A 19,466-nucleotide genomic window follows, 5' to 3' on the forward strand; every position below is an offset into this window, starting at 1 on the left:
GATGTGGGAGTAAGAAAACCAGGAAGAGCAGGAGAGATTAGGCACCTTTTCATGAAGAAAGGAAGACAGGATTTAGGATGACAAAGTGAGGGGGAAGAAGCGGAAGCAAAACTTTGTTCACTCTCTTCCTGTCGCCATTACACAAGCGCGCACGCGTGCACCCCCCCCCCCCCCACTGGCTGTGGTTGTTAACTGTGTGGTGCTGGAGCAGACAGGCTCCCCTGGGTGGGGAGGTGAAGACCTGTTGGAGGCTCCCACTCTGTCATGAACGACAGTGACAGTGTGATCCTAGGGGGAGTCCTTCTACCTCTCGGGGCCTTGATTCACACCTCTGTAATGAGGCTTGAATAACAGGGTCATGGGAGTTCGATGGGGGCCAGTGTGGAGAGTCAGAGCTCAAACAGGGTTTGAGTCTCAACTTAAAGTGAGCTATGTGATCTCGGGTGTGTCTCTGAGCCTCAGTGCCTGCATCTGTGAAATGGGGATAATAATATTGACCTTCCGCAAATGCTTGTGGGAAGGATTCATTGAGATAACGCACACAAGAAACACTTGATAAACGGCCACAGTTTGTATGGAGACTGGCTGTGGTTATATTAGGCTCTCTTCCCCACCTTCGCCACCCCAAATCTCAAATTGCAGTTCGGCAGCACTGTGTTCAGGGTGGGGGGGGGGGTGGTCCAGGCGGCCAGAGCAGCTTGCCAGAAGCTGCAGCTCGGCCCTTTATCATGCCTGGCGCAACTGCTGCCAGGAGGCTGAGTGGAACAGAGGGGTGGAGAGAGGGGCACGAGCTCATCTGCGGTTGCTATGACACCCCATCCTGGATTTGCCCATCTCTCCTAATGGAGCGAAGGGCAGAGGGAGGGAGGGAGGGAGAGAACCCCTTCCTGTTTCTCTCGCTCTGGAGCTGATGTGGGGTGGGGAGTGGGGGAAGGGAGCCTAGATGCTCGATGAGAGGAGGAGGGAAGAGGGGTGGTGCCAGGATTAAGAGGGTTTGCAATGGGGGGTCACACTGAGAGAGGAGGGGCAGAGCCCTCATGCCTACATCCAGAAGCCAGCTGATGACGTTAGAGAGAAGGAAAATCAGGCAAGACAGCACAACGTGAGAGAGAGAGAGAGCGAGAGAGGGAGAGAGAAAGTGAGGATAGGAGGCGTGGAGCCAGCCAGCTTCTGCCTGGGCTCTCCTGAGCCACAAGATTCCCCCAGGCAGCCTGGACCCCTGGGTCCCTGAGAGCTGCCCTGAGGATGGGCCCCAGGGCAGTGGTCATGCCCCACCCTGTGTGGGGGCTGCTGGGTTGCTATTTCCTTGGCAGCTGGGCTCTGGGGGCTCCGCAGCCCCTCCGCTCTCTGCCACCTCTGTCCTCCCAAGTCAAACTGGGGTCTGTGCCCATGCGGGTGCCCCCAGAGGGGGCCGAGGCAGCCCTGGCTTTTCTCTACTCCGGAGATGCCCAACAGCTGTCGGGGGCTAATTGCAGTGAGCCTTACGAAGCCCATGGCACAGGAGCCGGACCAGGACTCCCCCCAGTCCTGTGGAGGGCAGCGGGCTCCCTTGCCCAGGCCGCTAATTTCCTCAACATGCTGCTACAAGCCAACGACATCCGCGAGTCCAGTGTGGAGGAGGATGTGGAGTGGTACCAGGCACTGGTCCGCAGCGTGGCCGAGGGGGACCCAAGGGCATACCGGGCTTTTCTGACCTTTGACCCTCCACCAGGGGCCAGCCACCTGCCGCTGGCCCTGCAGGCCACCCGGATGGGGGAGGAGACCATCCTTCAGGACTTGGCTGGGAGCAGAGTACAGGAGGAGAGCCCAACCGGGGCCCCGGACACCTCTGCCCTACAGAAGCGGGTGCTGACCAATGACCTAGGGAGCCTCGGCAGCCCCAAGTGGCCACAGGGGGATGGCTATGTGGGCGACATGCAGCATGTGAAGCTGTCTCCTCCCTTCCTGGAATGCCAGGAGGGCCGGCTCCGTCCTGGCTGGCTTATCAGACTTTCTGCCACCTTCTATGGACTCAAGCCAGACCTCAGCCCAGAGGTCAGGTAAGTAGGTTTGTGCAGTCTTTGACGCACTTGTGGGTATGCGGGGGTGGGGGCCCCTAGTCCAGCCAGCTGTGCGTGGGCCATTTGGCACACACATATGTATCTGGGGGCACAAATGTGTGTATTTGCATTCAGCTGCGTATATTTGCAGTTGACTCTGGGAAATCTGTAACTGTTAACACATACAGGTGTGAGTGCACATGGTGCGGATGAATCAATCCACTCGTATGCAGGTATAGTCATATGTGTGTGTACAGACAGGCATAGGTCTTGGCCCCCAGGTCTGGGTAGTGGGGAGAAGGCAGGAGAGCACTCAGTGTGGATGACAGTGACAGGCCATGCACGAGACGTCTCGTGGGCATTCCAGGAGTCAAACCTGCTGTTCTCAAGCAATCTAGAACTATAAAAGGAGGCTTCTTGAAGGGAAGAAAAGTTCTCGGGGAGAAGCCTGGAACCATTCATTGTCCTTTCTGTCTAGGAGTTGGCCAGGTCCCCAGGGTCACTCCCAGTGGCTATATTCTTACATCAAGTAGGTTCCAGTCCTGCCTGTCCTGACTGGTACACTTCAAATAACTGACTTCCTCCTTCAACCAGAATAAAGAGGTGATTGGGAGCCCTGGTGGGAAGGAGGCAGCAAATGGCACAGAACTGCAAGGCACTCAACAATCAACATTGTTTGTCCAGCTATGTGTCCCATTCATTGCTCCCAGCAGGCTTTCCCTCCTGCCAGCCAGCAACCTGGCCCCTAGCCAGCTCTCCCTGCTCAGCCCAGAGCCAGCGTTGGGAGCACTGGGGCCAGGCAGCTCCATTCCATAGTTCCTTTGCTGTGATCAATTCAGATCTGGTTTGGGCAGAGCGAGGGGTGGTTAATAGCTGAGTTCTGTGCCTGTGCGTGCGTGCGTGTATGTGTGTGTATACATGCAGTGGAAAAGTGTGATAATTCCCTTCAGACAGATCATCAGAACCCCAGCTCCCACATGTCTTGACATGCCCCCTCCCTCTACCCATTGATAGAAACAGGAAATGCTAGGATGTTGAAAAGCTGAGGGATGTCGGGGGAACAACCTACAGGGAAGAAGACTTGTTGCCCACAGAAACAGTGAGGATTAATAGCACTGGAGAAATGGAATGCAGATGTGCCCTCTCTCCTGACACACTGTAACCCCTTTGCTAAAGCTTGCAAAGCTTGCATTGCTCCCTGGCCTGAGGGCACATATCTACCTTGGCATCCTTCACTGCACCCCTAACTGCCAATTCACTGCCCTAGGGGGCAGGTGCAGATGGACGTAGATCTTCAGAGCGTGGACATCAATCAGTGTGCCAGTGGGCCAGGCTGGTACTCTAACACACACCGGTGTGATCTCAACAGCACCCAGGTAAGGATAAGGAGGACGGTGGGGTGGGGCACTCGGGTCCTGCCTCCCTTCCCCTTTCCTATCCCTGCCCCCACCCAGCTCCCAGGAGCAGCTGACCAAAGCATACCAACCTCCGGGCTTCAGGGGAATCCCTAGTAATGAGAGAGACAGAAATGAGATACCAGGCTTTTAATTTTTTAATTTTTATTTTTTAACGATTTTATTTATTTGAGATTGAGAGAGAGAGAGAGAGAGAGTGTGTGTGTGTGTGCGCGTGCACGCGCATGGGGTGCAGGAAGGGGCAGAGGGACAAGCAGACTCCCCACTGAGCAAGGAGCCCATCCCACAACCCAGAGATCATAACCTGAGCGAAGTCAGACCCTTAACCGACTGAACTACCCAGGCGCCCCAAGATAACAGGCTATTTAAAAGTGAGGACATTTAAACTGTCAAAAAAAATTCCAATAAAAAATAAAAACTAAAAGAAAAGAAAATTCAGAAATGATATGTTGATGGCCATTTCTGAGAAATTCCCAACTCCTCCTGCTTGATACATAATAGGCACTTAAAGTTGAATGACTAATAAAAAATATGAACCTTGGGGGAAAAAAGTGAGGGGGGCCTAGATGGTTCAGTCCATACAGCATGTGACTCTTGATCTCTGGGGGCCTTGAGTTCAAGCCCCACATTGGGCATAGAGCCTACGTTAAAAAAAAAAAAGTGAGGACACTTACAGCCCACTCCCCATCCCCCACTGGAGATAGCCACCCTCATTCCTTTGAAATCTCAGTATGCCTCCCTGCCTTCTCTCCCTTCTGGTACCGGCTGCTCTAGGATCCATCCCCAGGACCACTTCCTGAGCCCCTGTTAATCATCCCCTTTCCTTCTCCTGGACGACATTCTCCATGTCGACAGAGCTCTTGGTTTCTAAGTGTAATTGTTGGTTGGGGTGTGGGAGTAGTCTTCAAGAAGGAGCTTGAAGAGCTCTGGGATTGGTAAAGGTGATGGAACCCAAGCCAGATGCCGGCAGACTCAAAGCCATGGATGCAGGAGAATCTGGATAATGGAAAGCAATGGCTGGTAATCCTGCAAGCCCAGGACTGAGAAACTGGGAGGGCAGTGAACTAATCCGCTCCATGGCTGCACTTAACCGCATGTCGTGCCTGAGCTGAACCGAAGCCAAGGCGAGCCCTGCAGCCTGCTGGGAGGGGGGGCGGGTTTGGGCATCTGTGGCTCCTTGGGGCACATGTTTTTGGAACTCTAAGTCCAGGGATGGAGAAGGGCTCCCATTATTCAGTGCATTATTAAACCTAGCCACATCACCTCTCAGTGCACATTGGCCTGATTGTGCAGACGGTGGCAGGAACATAGCGTGTTCTAGTGCTCCTGGCAAGAAGGGAAGCTGAGCCGCAATTTCAGAAGCACCACCCTGTAACTTTTCTAGGTGAAGTCAGGCGCTCAATGTAGAACCCCCCAGGGCGAACCCCTTCCTTTGTCCCACTGTTAGGTCTGTCCCTAACCACTGCCCACAGCAGATCTGACCTCATCCGTGTGCTCATCTCCCCTGCCTGAGGTCTGCTCTGTCCCCTGCTGGGCAAACATCAATGGACAGAGCTGGAAAAAAAAGAGCTGGCCTTGGCATCCCTCCAGCCTGGCATTAGCCTGGCATTAGGGCTGGGGAAAGCAGTCCTGTGTCAAAGCCAGATGGCTCCTGGTAGGGAGCTGCTCCTCTGTGGGGGCCTTTTCAACCCACCTGTGAGCCAAAGAGGGAGGCTGATGAGGACCCCTTGAGGCAGGATGTAGGCACACAGGTATGATTGGACTCCAAGTTCTCCCCACTTCCATCTCCCCCAGTACCTCGCTGTACCAACAGCTGGGCACTGGGAAATGGGTCCTGTGAGGCTCCTGTCATTGCCACTCAGAATAAAAGGGTGATCTCTTCCCATACTCTTTGCTGAAAAGAGGCAATGGCGGGGATAGAGTAGGGTTTCCAGAGAGGGAAGGCTTCCTAAGGACTAGGTAGGACTTCTGGGCGGGGGGGCAGGGGTCCCTCGTATGGAGGAGGTGCTGTGGATAGGAAGGTACGTGGACCCTCCATCTCTTCCCAGGAGGAAAGCCCCATATAAATACCTGTCGTGTTTGTCATCTCCGCAGTGTGTCCCCCTGGAGAGTCGGGGCTTTGTCCTTGGCCACTACCTCTGCCGCTGCCAACCTGGCTTCTACGGGGCAAGCGGCTCCAGGGGTATGTTAACTGTGGTGAGGGCCAGGCTGGGCTGGGTGGAGGGGGCATCTGGGGAGAAAAAGCTGGAATGAGACACTGGGAGAGGTCTTGCGGGACGAGGGTAGAAGGTCGAAAGAGGCAAGCGAGGCAGGCAGGGTCCAGTGTGGGGTGTCTGCCTTCTGAAAATGAGCCCATACACAACGCGCCAGTCTGACGCAAGTTGAGCCTGCAGTGAGCCCTAGCCTGGCGTCACCTCTTCCTGTTACCCGGTCCTCCCCTGAGAGTATCCATTTCCTCACTCTCCCCCCTTCCCAGCCCGACCCCGGTGGTGACAGACCGTCGGAGGGCAGGGAGAGGGCTACGGTGACCAGTGGGAGAAAATGCTGGTAATGCCCCGGCCATGCCCCTCTCCTTGCACCCATCTTGTTCTTTATAGGGTTGGAAGAGAGTGCCGCCCAGCCTACTGGGCCATTCGGCTCCCCTCACAGCAGCTCTGGGGGGCTGCTGCAATGCCAGCCATGTGCTGAGGACTGCACCAGCTGCGTGGATGCCAGGCCGTGCCTGGTGGAGGAAGCCTCGGCGCTGCGGGTGGCGGTGCTGGCCTGCCAGACCTGCTGCATGTTGGCCGTCTTCCTGAGCATGCTGCTCGCCTACCGCTACCGCCGGAGCAAGGCAAGGAAGGCCCCACATCTCCTGCGCATGCCCTACCTATATGGGGTCCCTAGCATCAAGTAGGGGCCAGAGACTCCCTAAGACTAGAACTCAGAAGAAAAGGGCTCTGGTCTTAATTCTTAATCTAACCCACCAGGTGACATTGGGCAAGTGACCCCACTGCCTTAAATGTTTCCTCACCTGTAAAGTGTAGGCATTGGACTTGATTCAAAACGCTGTAGGCACTGGGGAGAAGTGATCTAGACCCTCATGGAGCTCCCAGTTGAACACAGGAAGTAGGCATATAAAGAAAATGACAACACAGCAAAACAGAGGCGAGGATGGAAGAGTGTGTTGGTTGCCAGGGGAGCTCCGAGAAAGGACCCAGTTGTCCTGCCTGAGATGGTCTGGGAAAGCCTGTCTGGAGAACGTAACATTTGAGCCAGGCTTGAAGGTCAACTGAATGGTTATCAGGCAGAGAAGGGGTTAGCAGTCTGACGCAAAGTTTGGGGGAACGTGTGAGATCCTTCTAGCTCCAGCAGCTTGTGACCGCAGCCCAGGTCTGCAGCCAGGCCCCAGCTGGGACTGGGAGAGGCTTGGGGCTGGGGGACAGGAGCTATGTGCAACCTTGGTCTTAGCCTGTGGTGGGGGTGGGGGCTGTGGCTGTGGACGGAGAGGGAGGAGCTGATGTTACAGGGTGAGGCCTTAGCCCAGGGCCACCGAGCGACCTCTACAACAGGCCTGAGATTCTCCCCCACCGCCGCCCAGGCTCTGCCCTCCCACTGCCCTGCTCACCCACCTCTCTTTCCTGGGTTCACAGAGGATCCGAACCTCTGGTGTGGTCCTGCTGGAAACCATCCTTTTTGGATCCCTGCTGCTCTACTTCCCTGTGAGTTTGTGGCCAGAAACTGGCCCCACCTGATCCCCGCCTGGCACCCTCCAAACCCCAAAATCCTTCCTCCTTTCTGCCCTCTTAGGGAGATTCGGAGACCTCAAAATCCCCGTACTCATATCTACAAATGGCAGGTTGGCCTGGTGAGCTCTGGAGCCAAAGAGCCTAGGCTAAAAAGAGCTCCCTGGCCTACTGTGTGACTTAGGACAAATGACCTAACCTCTCTGATACTTCCTCTGCTCTCTGAGGAATGGAGGTGACAACGCCTCTATGGCAAAACTGTTAGGAAGATCAGCAGATCAGAGAGAGGAAGTGTATCGGAGAACAGCGACTTTTGTCCCCCCCCTTCTCCCAGGTCTTCATCCTGTACTTCAAGCCCAGTGTATTCCGCTGCATCGCTCTCCGTTGGGTCCGGTTGCTGGGTTTTGCCACTGTCTACGGCACCATTATACTCAAGCTTTATAGGTAGGGTCGGGGGCAGGCCTTGCTCTTGTGCTGCTCACTCCAGGCGGCCCCGGCTCATTTGGAATGGAGTGGAGTTCTTCCCAGCCAGACCCTTACCTGCTCTACTCCCCGGTGTACCACCATCTCCCCCTCCCACCCCCCGCCCCAGGCCTGCCCTTATCGCCATAGCCCTCCCCAGCATGTAACATTTTAGGGGGCAGGGAGTCAGCAAACCATGGGAAGGACAGGAGGACAGGCAGGCATGGAGGGGAAGGAAGCCATGGACAGAGGCCAGAGACCCGGACCCCCCCTCCTTGGTCCTCCCCCATGCCCCTATCCATCCACCATCCACACCCTTGTAGGGTGCTCCAGGTGTTTCTGTCTCGCTCGGCCCAGCGGGGCCCCCACCTGAGTACTGGGCGGCTGCTGCAGCGGCTGGGGCTGCTCCTGCTGCTCGTGCTGGGCTTCCTGGTGGTGTGGACCATGGGGGCCCTGGAACGAGGCAGCCACACACCCCTGGTGACCCGAGGCCACACTCCCATGGGCCGCCACTTCTACCTCTGCCATCACGACCGCTGGGACTACATCATGGTTGTGGGTGAGCTGCTTCTGCTGAGCCCGCCTCCCTCTGGCCCTCCACGCTGCACCTCCGGGGGTCCTCCTGACCTACCTGGCCCTCCTGCCTCGTCCCCAGTGCCCCTGGCCCAGGCACCCCCCCCCCCCCACCGCCCAGCACACCAGGCACAGAAAGGGGCCGCACGGCTGCTAAGTTGGTGCCCGGCTCTCTGCCCCCTGCTCTCCCACAGCCGAGATGCTGCTCCTGGGCTGCGGCAGCTTCCTCTGCTACGCCACCCGAGCCGCACCCTCGGCCCTCCGCGAGCTGCGCTACATGGCAGTCGCCCTGCACAGTGAGCTGCCGCTCTCTGCTGCCTTCCACACAGCCAGGTGAGGGCAGGCCGTTCGACCCACGACTCCTCCCCACCTCACAACACTCGCCTCTCCCAGGCCCGAGAGCCCCATCCCACAGCCATCCTCGACACACGGCTGGGCCTTGGCAAGGCGAGGAAGCCCCCCCCATCTGTAGCTCTCTCCCTTCCCCACAGATGCCCTCCCTGCACCCCATGTCTCACCCAGCACCCCAAAAGAGGAAACATGCCCACGCCTAATTCTTCTCCTATTCCTAAGCCACATCTCCAGCACCTCCACCATGCTCCTTCCCACATATGCTCAATTCTCCCTGCCCTTCCCCCCACCTCACACCTCAGCCCATCCGGCAGCAGGCCTGCTATAAGTGTTCACAAGGACTTGGCGCTGTGGTGGGGGCAGAAGCAACCCACAGGGCGGCCCATAACAGAGTTGGGGGAGCACGGGTTTGTGCTCTAGGCGACCAGAGAGGAGTAGTCTGGGAGGGCTTCTCGGAGGTGGGGGTTAATGTGATCCTTGAGGTAGGACCTATGTCCTAGAGAGAGCAAGAAGAAGGAAAAGGGCCCTTTTCAACCCACCCGGAACCTCCACAGAGATCAGGGCTGGGGCTGGGAGGTGAGCCAGTGAGACAGGTGAGGGGGAAGAGGCCACTCCCACCCACAGCTAACGGTCCCCTCCCTCCCACCCTCAGGTTTGTGCTGGTTCCCTCCCTGCACCCAGACTGGACCCTGCTCCTCTTCTTCCTCCACACCCACAGCACCGTCACCACCACACTAGCTCTGATCTTCATTCCTAAGGTGAGGTCTTCCCCCTCCTGGTTGTGAGCCAGACCCCAGCCCCTTTGTAAGGTGCACCGTGGATCTGCTGCCGCCACAGTGCCCTCTCCAAGTCAGAGTGAGGACGACACCCTGGCGTGAGTGGGCTGAGCCACAGGGGCCTGAGTGAGGAGCCCGCTTGGGGTGGGGGTGGGGAGGAAGCTACTGTATCTCTCTGCCTCCCATCTCAGGGCAAAGGAAATCCAAGCTAGGGCTGGAGGGGTCCAAAAAATCAACTTGGACGCAGTTACAGAGACATAGGTCGGGGAGCTGAAGGACATGGCTAGGAATTGTGGGGGCAGCTGCGTAGGACCCCCCCTCCCCAGTCTCTGAGATAAAGAAAATCAGGGAGGATGATGGGGAGCAAAACTCTTCGTGCCCTTGGAATTGCAAATTAGAGAGGGGCTGAAGATTCCCAAAGTAAAGATGGATTCCACGGGGCAGGTGGCAATAGGAGTAAAGAGGGAGCCAAGCTGACTCTCCCCCCGACCCGTCATACCCCCCCCCATCAGTTCCAGAAGCTGGGGGCTCCTCCCCGGGAGGAGATGGTGGATGAGGTGTACGAGGACGAGCTGGACCTGCAGCGCTCAGGCTCCTACCTGGAGAGCAGCATCGCTTCAGCCTGGAGTGAGCACAGCCTGGACCCCGGAGACATTCGGGTATGTGCTGCCCTCCTTGCCTGCTTTGGATGCTTGCTTTAGGGACTGGGTCAGCATCACTGCTGCCCTGCTGCCTGGGCTGTGTACCCTGCAGGGCCCCTCCCCTGCCCCTCGCTTTCCCTCTCTCGAAGACCTGTCCCCCTCCCTTCTCCACCATTGCCCTCAGCCGCCTCTCCTGACTCGGTTCAGATGAGGTCACACACCGCCTAAGTGGAAAGACCCCCAGAGGCCCAGAACCCAGATCCCTGAGGCCCAAGCCACTTGGCAAGTGAGAGTCAGAGCCGTGGGTGGAGCTCTACTCCCAGCAGCAGGGGCATCATGAGGGGCAGCACACTTGGGCAGTTGGTGACCGGAGGGCCAGCTACGGGGCTGTGTAGTTCAGGCGGTTAGTGGCTACCAGAGATTTCCACAGCCGGATATCCATTCCCCGGGCCCGGCAGTCTTAGAGAAAGGAAGTTTTTCCTGAGTCTTACATCAGGAGAGTATCTTTACCCTTCCTCTTCTGCTTAGGGGTGGCATAGTCATGTAACCCAGATCAGAAGCTCAGTGGGTAGGAAATAAGGAAACCGGGCGGTCTCAGCCTGTTGTTTGATAAAACCTACGGTGTGGGAACAACCTCAGGAAGCCATTTTGTCCATTCCCTCCACCTCCACTGGGGCCTCCCTGTCCACCTGACTTGTTTACATCTCCAATTCCCTCCTTGTCCCAACTGCCTCTGCCTGTTTGTCTTTCCCCCGTGTCCTCCTCTCCCTCTGGGCTCCGCCCCCCTGGGAAGAGGCTGAACCGAGGCCCCAGTCGAGCAGAGGGGCCAGTGAGTGTGGAGGCGCCGGCCACAGCAATGCCACCCTGCACCCCCTACTTTGTGGAGCAGAACCCAGTCTCTCTCCCGATGCTGATGCTGGCTCTGGGGAGAAATCCAAAGTAGAAGACTCTCAAAGTCCCATTCCCTTACTTGCACCTGAAGAGGGCACTTTTCACACCACCAGTCTCATGTGACCCTCCTAAGGAAGCTAACAGTAGGCAGCCAGCTCTTGTTACTTCATAGAAGCAGAGGCTCTGAGAGCTCAAGAAAATAGCCTTCAGACACAGGCTGGGTCAGCAGCCTCGAACCCAGGCTTCCCGTCCTCCAGCGGGTGGCCTCCCAACAGATCACAGGGAAAGGAGTGCACCCTGCACCCTCAGACCCGAGCGGATGTGGCTCAGAGCAGACAGGTGGATTCTGAGAGTTCTCCAAGCAGGGAAGGGACACAACCTGGTGGGAAAGAGATGCTCCAGAGAAAATGGTCCAAATAATGGCCGGGAGAAGGGGAGGCAGGGCAGCCAGGGGCTGGAAAGCCCACTCTTACCTGACAGTGGGCTCCACTCTCCTCACGCCCCCCTCCCCTCAGGACGAGCTGAAGAAGCTCTACGCCCAGCTAGAGGTCCACAAGACCAAGGAAATGGCTGCGAACAACCCGCACCTGCCTAAGAAGCGGGGCAGCTGGCGCCGGGGCCTGGGCCACTCCTTCATGAGGTACCTGGCCGAGTTCCCGGAGGCCCTGGCCCGGCAGCACTCCCGGGACATGGGCTCCCCCAGCCGCGGCAGCCTGCCTGGCTCCTCGCGCCGCCGGCTCCTCAGCTCCAGCCTCCAGGTCTCTGAGGAGCCCCCGGCCCTGCGCAAGTCCCGCAGCACCTATGACCACGAGCGCCGGGGCCACCGCCGGGAGCAGGACGCCCCGCTCCTCGACTCGCTGCTGCGCAGGAAGCTGGCCAAGAAGGCCTCGAGGGAAAGCAGGGAGAGCCTGGAGTCGGTGGACGGGCCCCCCACCCTGGGCTTCCGGTCGGCCAGCGCCCACAACCTGACGGTGTGCGAGAGGCTCCCCCGGGCCCGGCCCGCGTCCCTGCAGAAGTCGCTCAGCGTGGTGGCAGGCTGCGGGGAAAAGGCCCTGCTCGTGGCCAGCCAGGCCTACCTGGAGGAGACCTATCGGCAGGCCAAGGAGCGAGAGGAGAGAAAGAAGGCCGAGGCAGCCCTGGCGAGCCCGGGGAGGAGGCCGTCGTCGGCCAGGAGGCTGGAGCGAGCTCAAGGGGCCCCCCTGTCAGCCCCGCCCTCCCCGGCCAAGAGCTGCGGTGTGGACGGCTCCCACATGGCTGCCGCTGCCGCCGGGAGGCTTCAGGAGGCTGTGAGAAGGCTGCCTCACCCACCGGTCCGGCACCAGGTCTCCACGCCCATCACGGCCCCGTCAGGAGCCTGCCCGGGAGAGCCGAGGAGGCTGTCTCCCACCTCCACCTTGGCTCCAGCCCCGATGCCAGCTCCAGCCCCAGCCCCAGCCCCGACCCCAGTCCCTGCCCTGGCACTAGTCCCCATATGCCCCCAAAGCCCCAGTTTACTCACTTTCATCTGCCCCTGGGAGAATGCAGAACTGCCAGTCAAGAAAGGAAATGTGGCTCAAGAAGGCCCCCCAGGGCCCGAGCACAGCAGCCTCTCCCCTGCCCCAGCTCGGGCCAAGCTCTGGAGAGCTCTCTCTGTTGCAGTCGAGAAAGGGGGCACCGCGGAGAGTGCAGTGGTCACAAAGGACGGACGTCTCCAAGGGGGAGCTGATGAGGGCGACGAGGACAAGCCTAAGGTCTTCTCTAAATCCCACAGCCTCAAGACCCCCACGCAGCAGGGTTCCATGCACAGTCTAGGCCTGGCCATCAAAGCTCTGACCCGTTCTCGGAGCACTCACAAAGAGAAGGAGAGCGAGGGAGGGAGTCCTGAGACAGAGGAGAAGGGCAGAGCTGCAGGACAGGGTGTAGGGGCATGCCCCAGATCCCCCAGGCTAGGCTGGCCCAAGGCGGTGGTGAGTAAGCAGGCCACCCTTGCACCCTGTGATGATGAGTCCCTCCAGAACCAACAGAATGCTCACACCAGCAGAATGCTTCAAGTCTGTCACTGGGAGGGCAGCAGGGAACAAGACGACAGAGGCAGGAGGACATCCCACAGTCTAGGGGAGGGGAAAGTAGAGAGAGCAAGTAAAGGGGGGTCTGCTACACTGAGACAAGCCAGGCAAGGCACAGTTGGGGACAAAAGTGCTGAGCGAGCAAAAGAAGCCCCTGGTGCATGGCGGGAACTGCCCAAAGCTGGCCTCCAGCCCCTGGGTGGTGCTGACCGCAGGATGGCAGAGATGTGTCCCAGGGAAGTCACCCAGTCAGAAGCAAGTCAGCCTGACCACGGCTACAAGGCCCAGATCTGCCCCTGGGAGGCAAGCGAAGGGGGCCCCGAGAAGGGAACGTTACAAGCTCTAGATGACTCCCAAGAGAGAGGGAAAGCCTCGGAGAAGTCAGAGCCCCAAAGTGTGGCGGCTGTTGCCCGGAAAAAGCCAGAGAGGCTGGTCAGGGGGCAGGAGGCCGTGTGTCCCTGGGAGGGTGCCGATCCCGGGAGTCCGTCCCCTCGGTCAGTCTCTCAAGATTCTGACAGAACCAAGGGCAGGTCTGAGGCAGTGGGCAGCAGAGAAGCTGGAGAGGTGGAGAAGCATCAGTGGGAAGCCACAGGCACAAAAGTTTGTACACCTGACACTGCCAAAGCAGAGCTCTGTCCCTGGGAGGCATTCGAGGGAGAGAATGGGAAACCATTCCAGGAAGGAGTGAAGAAGCTTCCCCAGGAAAAGCAGGAAACCTCCAAGAAAGCAACCTTCTGGAAAGAACAGAAACTGAGTGGAAACTTGGAGTCTTTTTGTCCATGGGAGAGGACAGATTTCCGGGGCCCCTCGGCAGTCCCCACCCCGGCCCCAGGAACCCCTGGGGGCTCCGGGAGTTTGGGCAGCAGCATCTCGGAGGTGGGTCCATGGGAGGCAGGAGATACTCCTATCAGGAAAGCAGAGATCTGTCCCTGGGAGCTGGGTGATGAGGTAGCTGGGAAGGCAATGCTGAGTCAGGGGACAGGGGGAGAATTTCTCCAGGAAAAGGGGAAAGCCTCCGGACAAGGGCTCTTTGCAGAGATGGGAGAACAAGCTGGGAAGGCGGTGCAGAAAAGGGGTCAACAGCAGGAGTCAGTGTGTCCCCAGGAGAGCTCAGCCCCTGGGTCCTCCAGCCCATGTCTAGATAATTCCTCAGCCAAAGCTGGTGGCCAACTCCTTAGCAATGGAGGAAGCAGAGAAACGCAGGTAGGTCCCCAGGAAGATCCCAGGCCAGAGCTGAAGCAAGTAATACCTGCCAGAGCAGAACTCTGTCCTTGGGAGGTAAATGAAAGAATAAGGGAGGACTGGACATCGGGCCAGACAGCAAAAGCAAGAGAATCTCAAAAGGACAAGGAGAAAGCGCCTGGAATGTCAGGGATCAAAGATGGCACAGCTGGGGAAAAGCCCGCAGGACAAATCCAAAAGCAGGAAGCAGTCTGTCCTTGGGAGAACAGGGACCCTGGCAGCTTCTCCCCACAACCAGGTCCTCAAGACACAGACGGACCCAGAGCCAGTTGCCACGTGTCGGGCAGTGTGGGAAGCCAAACTGCTGAGATCTGTCCATGGGACACGGACGACACCGTGCCTGCTGAGAAGGCTGAGGTCTGTCCCTGGGAGGTGGGTGCTGGAGCAGGGCAGGAAGGGGCTTTGGGAGTTGAGGCCATTAGGAAATTTCCAAACGACACAGGAAAGGCTTCTGCATGTCCTGGCCCCAGCAAGACAGCTGTTACTGCTCCAGAGAAGCCAGAGAGGCCGGCCTGGGAGCGGGAGGTGGCCTGTCCCTGGGAAAGCTTGGATCCAGGCGGCTCTTCTTGGCATTCAGACACTCTGGGCACAGAGAGACCAAAAGCTGGATTCCAGGAACTGGACCGCATGGGCTGCAGGGCAGCTGAGGTGTGTCCCTGGGAAGTGGACAAAGCGCCTACCAGTGAGAAAGCCAAGATTCGTCCCTGGGAGCTGAATGAAGGAGCTACTGGGCTGGGATCGGAACAAGAGAGGAGTGACTCAGCAGAGCAGGGAGAGAAAACTCTAGAAAAGGAGAGACTCACCTCCCTGGGAAAAGACATATCAAAATGGGAGACAAAACGGAGTCAAGAGCAGGAAGCTGTTTGTCCTTGGGAGAAGGACTTGAGGGAACCCTCTGCGCAGGGCCCTGAGGCCTCAGACTCGCCCCTCAGCACGAGTAGCAAAGCAGCAGAGGGACACTCCTTGGAAGTGAGGGATGAGGCAGCAGAGAAAGGGCGCCTGACACAAGACCCAAAGACGGGCTCCCTCCCAGAACACAAAATCCCAGAAAAAGCCCCATCTTCCAAAGCAAAATTCACTATTGAAGATGGGGGGAAAGCAAGCAACAAGCTACAATCTATCTGTCCATGGGAAAGCATGGCGCCGGCAGGCGCTTTCTCTCACCCGGACAGTCAGGGCTGTGACCAACCTAAAGCTGGCTCTCAGGCACTGGTCTACGTTGGGGGCAGGCTCGCTGAGGTGTGCCCATGGGATGCTCCTGCCTTGGATGCTCCTAAACCTGACAGCAGCGCCAAAGCTGAGATCTGCCCCTGGGAGGTGACTGAAAGTGTCCCTGATGAAGGGACAGCAAGCCAAGATGGAAAAGGGCAACCTCAAGAGGAGAAGGGGAGAGTCCCAGGAAGACCAGAGCCCAAAGCTGTGGTGGTTCAGGAGAAGCCAGAGAGGGCAGATGGGAAACATGAGGCAGTGTGTCCCTGGGAGAGTGAAGACTCTGGGGGGCTGCCTCCACAGCCAGCCCTGCGAGCTTCTGACAGGGGCAAAGGCAGTTCTGAGGAAGCAGGCAGTGTGGGGGCCAAGGTGGCAGAAGTGTGTCCGTGGGAAGCAGAAGAGGCTCCATCTGCCAAAGAACTGGAAATCTGCCCTTGGGAGGTAAATAAAGAAGCCGCAGAGAAAGGGCAACTGGAACAAGAGGTGGACAGAAAGTCCCAAGGGCAGGGAGAGATGATCCTTCAAAAGGCTGGAGGGACTGAAGAACACTTTTCCAAAGAAGCAGCTAAAGTCAGCAGAGAGGAGACAGTCTGCCCCCAGGAAGGCACAGATTCGGGGGCGCCCTGGCCCCAGCCAGACGCTTCCAAAGCTGGCCAACCCATAGGCAGTCCCCAGGGAGCAAGCAGTGTGGGCAGCAGGATGGCAGAGCTGTGTCAATGGGAAGTCACAGATCCAGAAGGGAATGGGATAAAGGGCATCATTGCAGACATCTGTGATTGGGAGGGAACTGGAGCCCCATCTGAGGAATCCGGCCTTCTGGCTTTAACAGCAACTCAGACAGAAATATTTCTCCCCACAGTCCCTGAGAACCCACCATGCCTTTTAGTCCACAGATCTCCAGGTAGCTTCCTTCCAGAAAGCAAAACCTCCCGCCCTGAGGTGAGCAAGGCAGCCAGTACTTTTACCCCAGAAGGTGTCAGAGAGCTCCAAGGAGCCTCAGGACATGCGCGGAGGACCAGCTCAGCCCCAGAGCCGAGTCTCCAAGAAGCTGAGGCTCAGGAGTCCTCCTCCTTAACTGAAGACCAAGGAGAAGGGGCTTCTACAGCTCCACCTGAGGAACTCTCCCCTCCAAATGTCTATCCCTGGGACTGCGAGTAACAATTCCATCACGTGAGGTGAAACATCAGGTGGCTGGTTTTCAGGAGCCAAGGTCCTTTCCAAGTCCTACATGTTCCCACAAGAGCTGAGTCAGAGACACTGGGCCACCTCCCCTCTCCAACAAGGCCAGAAGTCAACTCATTCTGAAGACAAACTGTACAAGACAGGTGCGGCTCAGAAGACCCCAACAGAGTCTCACCCTCTCTTTACTTCCCACTTTTGTTCCTGCTCCAGAGAACAAAGGCCAGACCCTCTGCTTCTAAGGAACCCTCCCATCCAGCTAGAGGACTGGACACAAGCTGTGTCTGGACACCCGCTTGTGCAGCCAATGTTAGGGAAGAAAGGAAGTCAGCAGGCCCGGCCCACATGTTCTCATACGGAAACCCCCTTTTCTGAGGAGAAATGAAACCATGCAAGGCATTGGCAATATTAGGGACTGAGAAAGGCTGTAAAGGTCACCATAGGCAGCTTGTGAAGCCACTTAATTCAAGTTCAAAGATAAATCAGGCGAAAAATTTAAATGGCTCAGAAGAGGGGCCCAAAATGCCTTAACGACCTTGCCATCTTGACTTTGGATCTCCAGTTCCTGCCGTACTGATCTCACACCTGCCCTGTTTGGCTGCTGACATACAGCCAATCAAGCACTCCTACTTCCTTATCAACATCCGGCATCCAAAGCAACACCAGAGACCGAGAGCACAGAAGAAAAAGCAGTGGCTCCAAGTCCTGTACACTGGCCCGGGGGGAGCCCTCCCTTCTAGACTCCCTCTCCGTCTGCATGTGCCCCTTGCTAGCTTTTTCAGATGGTTCTTCCCCACCTCTGCCCCATCTCTTACATCTAGAGTTCATCTCACTGGCTCGCTCTCCTCCCAGCCTCCCAGGGCTGTCATCAAAGGGACCCCTCTCTGTTGTCGGTGCAATCGGAGCCAGGGGAGTTTCTGGTTCTGATGTGAGAACTGCTCCAAATCACTTGCTCAGTAACAAGAGGCCCACATCAGTTGCCTTCCCAAGAAGCAAGAAAGCAAGCAGGTCCTGTTTACAGCCGGCACAAGAACTGCCCTCAGAAAGAGTAATGCTACCAGGCACGTTTGAGGCCTGAGGGCAAGGGAAGGTGCATCATGGAAACACAAAGCCTTCTTCTTGGGGCGCTGGGGGGCTCAGTCGTCAAGCGTCTGCCTTCGGCTCAGGTCATGATCCCAGGGTCCTGGGATCGAGCCCCGCATGGGGCTCCCTGCTCCGTGGGAAGCCTGCTTCTCCCTCTCCCACTCCCCCTGCTTGTGTTCCTGCTCTCGCTGTGTCTCCCTCTGTCAAATAAATAAAATCTTAAAAAAAAAAAACAACTGTTTAAAATAAAACCTTCTTCTTAGCTCAGCTCTATCCTCTCAAGTCAGTTCAGGCTACTCTTGCTTAAGTGGTCCTAGAGAACAGTGCTAGAATGAGAGCATACGATCAGAGGAAAATGAGGAAGGAGAAAAGCACTGGTCAAAGTCCTGGCATTGGCAGGGGTGAGGTGAGGGGAGGAAACAGACAGACTAAACATGGCCGAGCTTGGCAGGGGCCCCGGAGATGGCAATAAGCCCACCCTCTAACTGTGCAGATCCTGGTGCCATTCACAGGGAAGAAAAAGACAAAACAAGGAGACCAAACACCCAGTGGGGGAAAAAATGAGTTTGCATATAAATACCCTGGGCAGCTTCAGGACTTTGCCAGAAAAAGTAGCAAAATGCTCTATTTCCAAAACAAGGAATGGAAAAACCCAGTCTTTCAGGGACTCGATGCCCTTGTTCCCATATCTAGCCCCTCCCACTTACCTGGTCCCTTGCCCTGGGAGTTCAGAGCAGTAATTAAAGTGTACTGTTGCTCTGGGCTCTGGCTAGTTAACCTCACTGCTTATAAGCCGATGATAATTTTGCTAACCACACATCAGAACAAGTCCATTGGGTCTGGTCTAGCTGGGAACAGAAAAGTTGTTCCTATATCCCCTGCTGTGAAATAAACCATGGGGGAAAAATAATGAATGCTTTTTCTTGACCACCAGAGTTCGTTCTAGCTTATTCATTACGGTGATTTTCTTTCTCCAATGTTCTTAAACGGGCACAGCAGATAGGTAGGGAAACAAGAGTAAGCCCAGGGTAACTACACTGCAGCCTTCAGGCCTTCGGGGTGGTCTGGCTAATTCTCAGCCAGTCCCCAGCTCTGTGGCTGGCACTGCAGACTGTCTCTGCCCGGCCCTTCAAGCCAATCCTTTACATCTGGGCCATCTGCTCTGCTGGATCTGATCCCAAGGGGAAACGGAAATTGCACTTATCCTCTGGTGCCCTGGTGGCCGCTAGTGCTTAGCCGCCATTCAGGATCATCTAGAGACCCCTGACACAGACCTTGAGGAGTGGGAGGAAACAGTCATCTGAAGCACTGTTTCTACATATTCAGAGCTCAATCGGTCACGTGCCCAGTAAGTGTGCTCTTTTCATTTCTCTGCTTCCCTATCCTCCCTGGATTACTTCCCCTTACTCCATACTCCCCAGCTGTGGATCCTGCTGAAAGCACTTGCCTTCTCAATTTGCCTTAATCCAGGGCTCAGGCAAATAGGATGTGGCCAAACCTCACTTCAGCAGAAATGCCTCAAAATGATGTACATTTTAAGCCAAAAGGGTTGAGACTTAAGTAGTATGATTAAGAGTGGCTGCTTTGGATTAACCCACCAGTGCTGCCTCTCCCCTAGGCATACACATCTCGTTCCCGTAGTCTGCATTCGGCAGCTGCTATAAAAACATCAGTTTTCCCCAGTGAGGACTGGTCTGTTGGAGGCTTTGCTGAGATGGTAGTTTCAGAAAGACTGAGGAGTTAGGCTCTTCTTCTTTTTTAATAAACTTATTTTAGGGAGAGAGAAAGAGCGAGAGAGCATAATTGGGGGGAGGGGCAGAGGGGGAGGGAGAGAG

At 56.8% G+C, this 19,466-nt stretch overlaps 1 protein-coding gene across 1 annotated transcript; it reads left to right on the top strand.

The window, feature by feature from the left end:
• Positions 1 to 977: 977 nt before the first annotated feature.
• GPR179 (G protein-coupled receptor 179) lies at positions 978 to 17,828 on the top strand. Its single transcript, XM_028089882.2, has 11 exons — positions 978 to 2,039; positions 3,307 to 3,415; positions 5,549 to 5,636; positions 6,052 to 6,287; positions 7,087 to 7,155; positions 7,514 to 7,623; positions 7,965 to 8,200; positions 8,409 to 8,547; positions 9,218 to 9,323; positions 9,854 to 10,000; positions 11,389 to 17,828. Exons 1-11 carry the CDS (start codon positions 1,246 to 1,248, stop codon positions 16,525 to 16,527), a joined length of 7,173 nt encoding a protein of 2,390 aa, XP_027945683.2. The 5' UTR covers positions 978 to 1,245; the 3' UTR covers positions 16,528 to 17,828.
• Positions 17,829 to 19,466: the final 1,638 nt, after the last annotated feature.

This window comes from Eumetopias jubatus, unplaced genomic scaffold (genome assembly GCF_037043125.1).
Source record: "Eumetopias jubatus isolate StellerSeaLion01/CBP00866 unplaced genomic scaffold, mEumJub1_p1.0 scaffold_10, whole genome shotgun sequence".
Classification (NCBI taxonomy): domain Eukaryota; kingdom Metazoa; phylum Chordata; class Mammalia; order Carnivora; family Otariidae; genus Eumetopias; species Eumetopias jubatus.

Bases quoted from the DNA above. Each gene is read 5' to 3' on its own strand.
- GPR179 (XM_028089882.2), top strand. From the start codon at position 1,246: ATGGGCCCCAGGGCAGTGGTCATGCCCCACCCTGTGTGGGGGCTGCTG. The intron at 7,156-7,513 runs GTGAGTTTGTGG...CCCTTCTCCCAG, and splicing joins CCCTGCTGCTCTACTTCCCT to GTCTTCATCCTGTACTTCAA. The intron at 9,324-9,853 runs GTGAGGTCTTCC...CCCCCCCATCAG, and splicing joins CTCTGATCTTCATTCCTAAG to TTCCAGAAGCTGGGGGCTCC.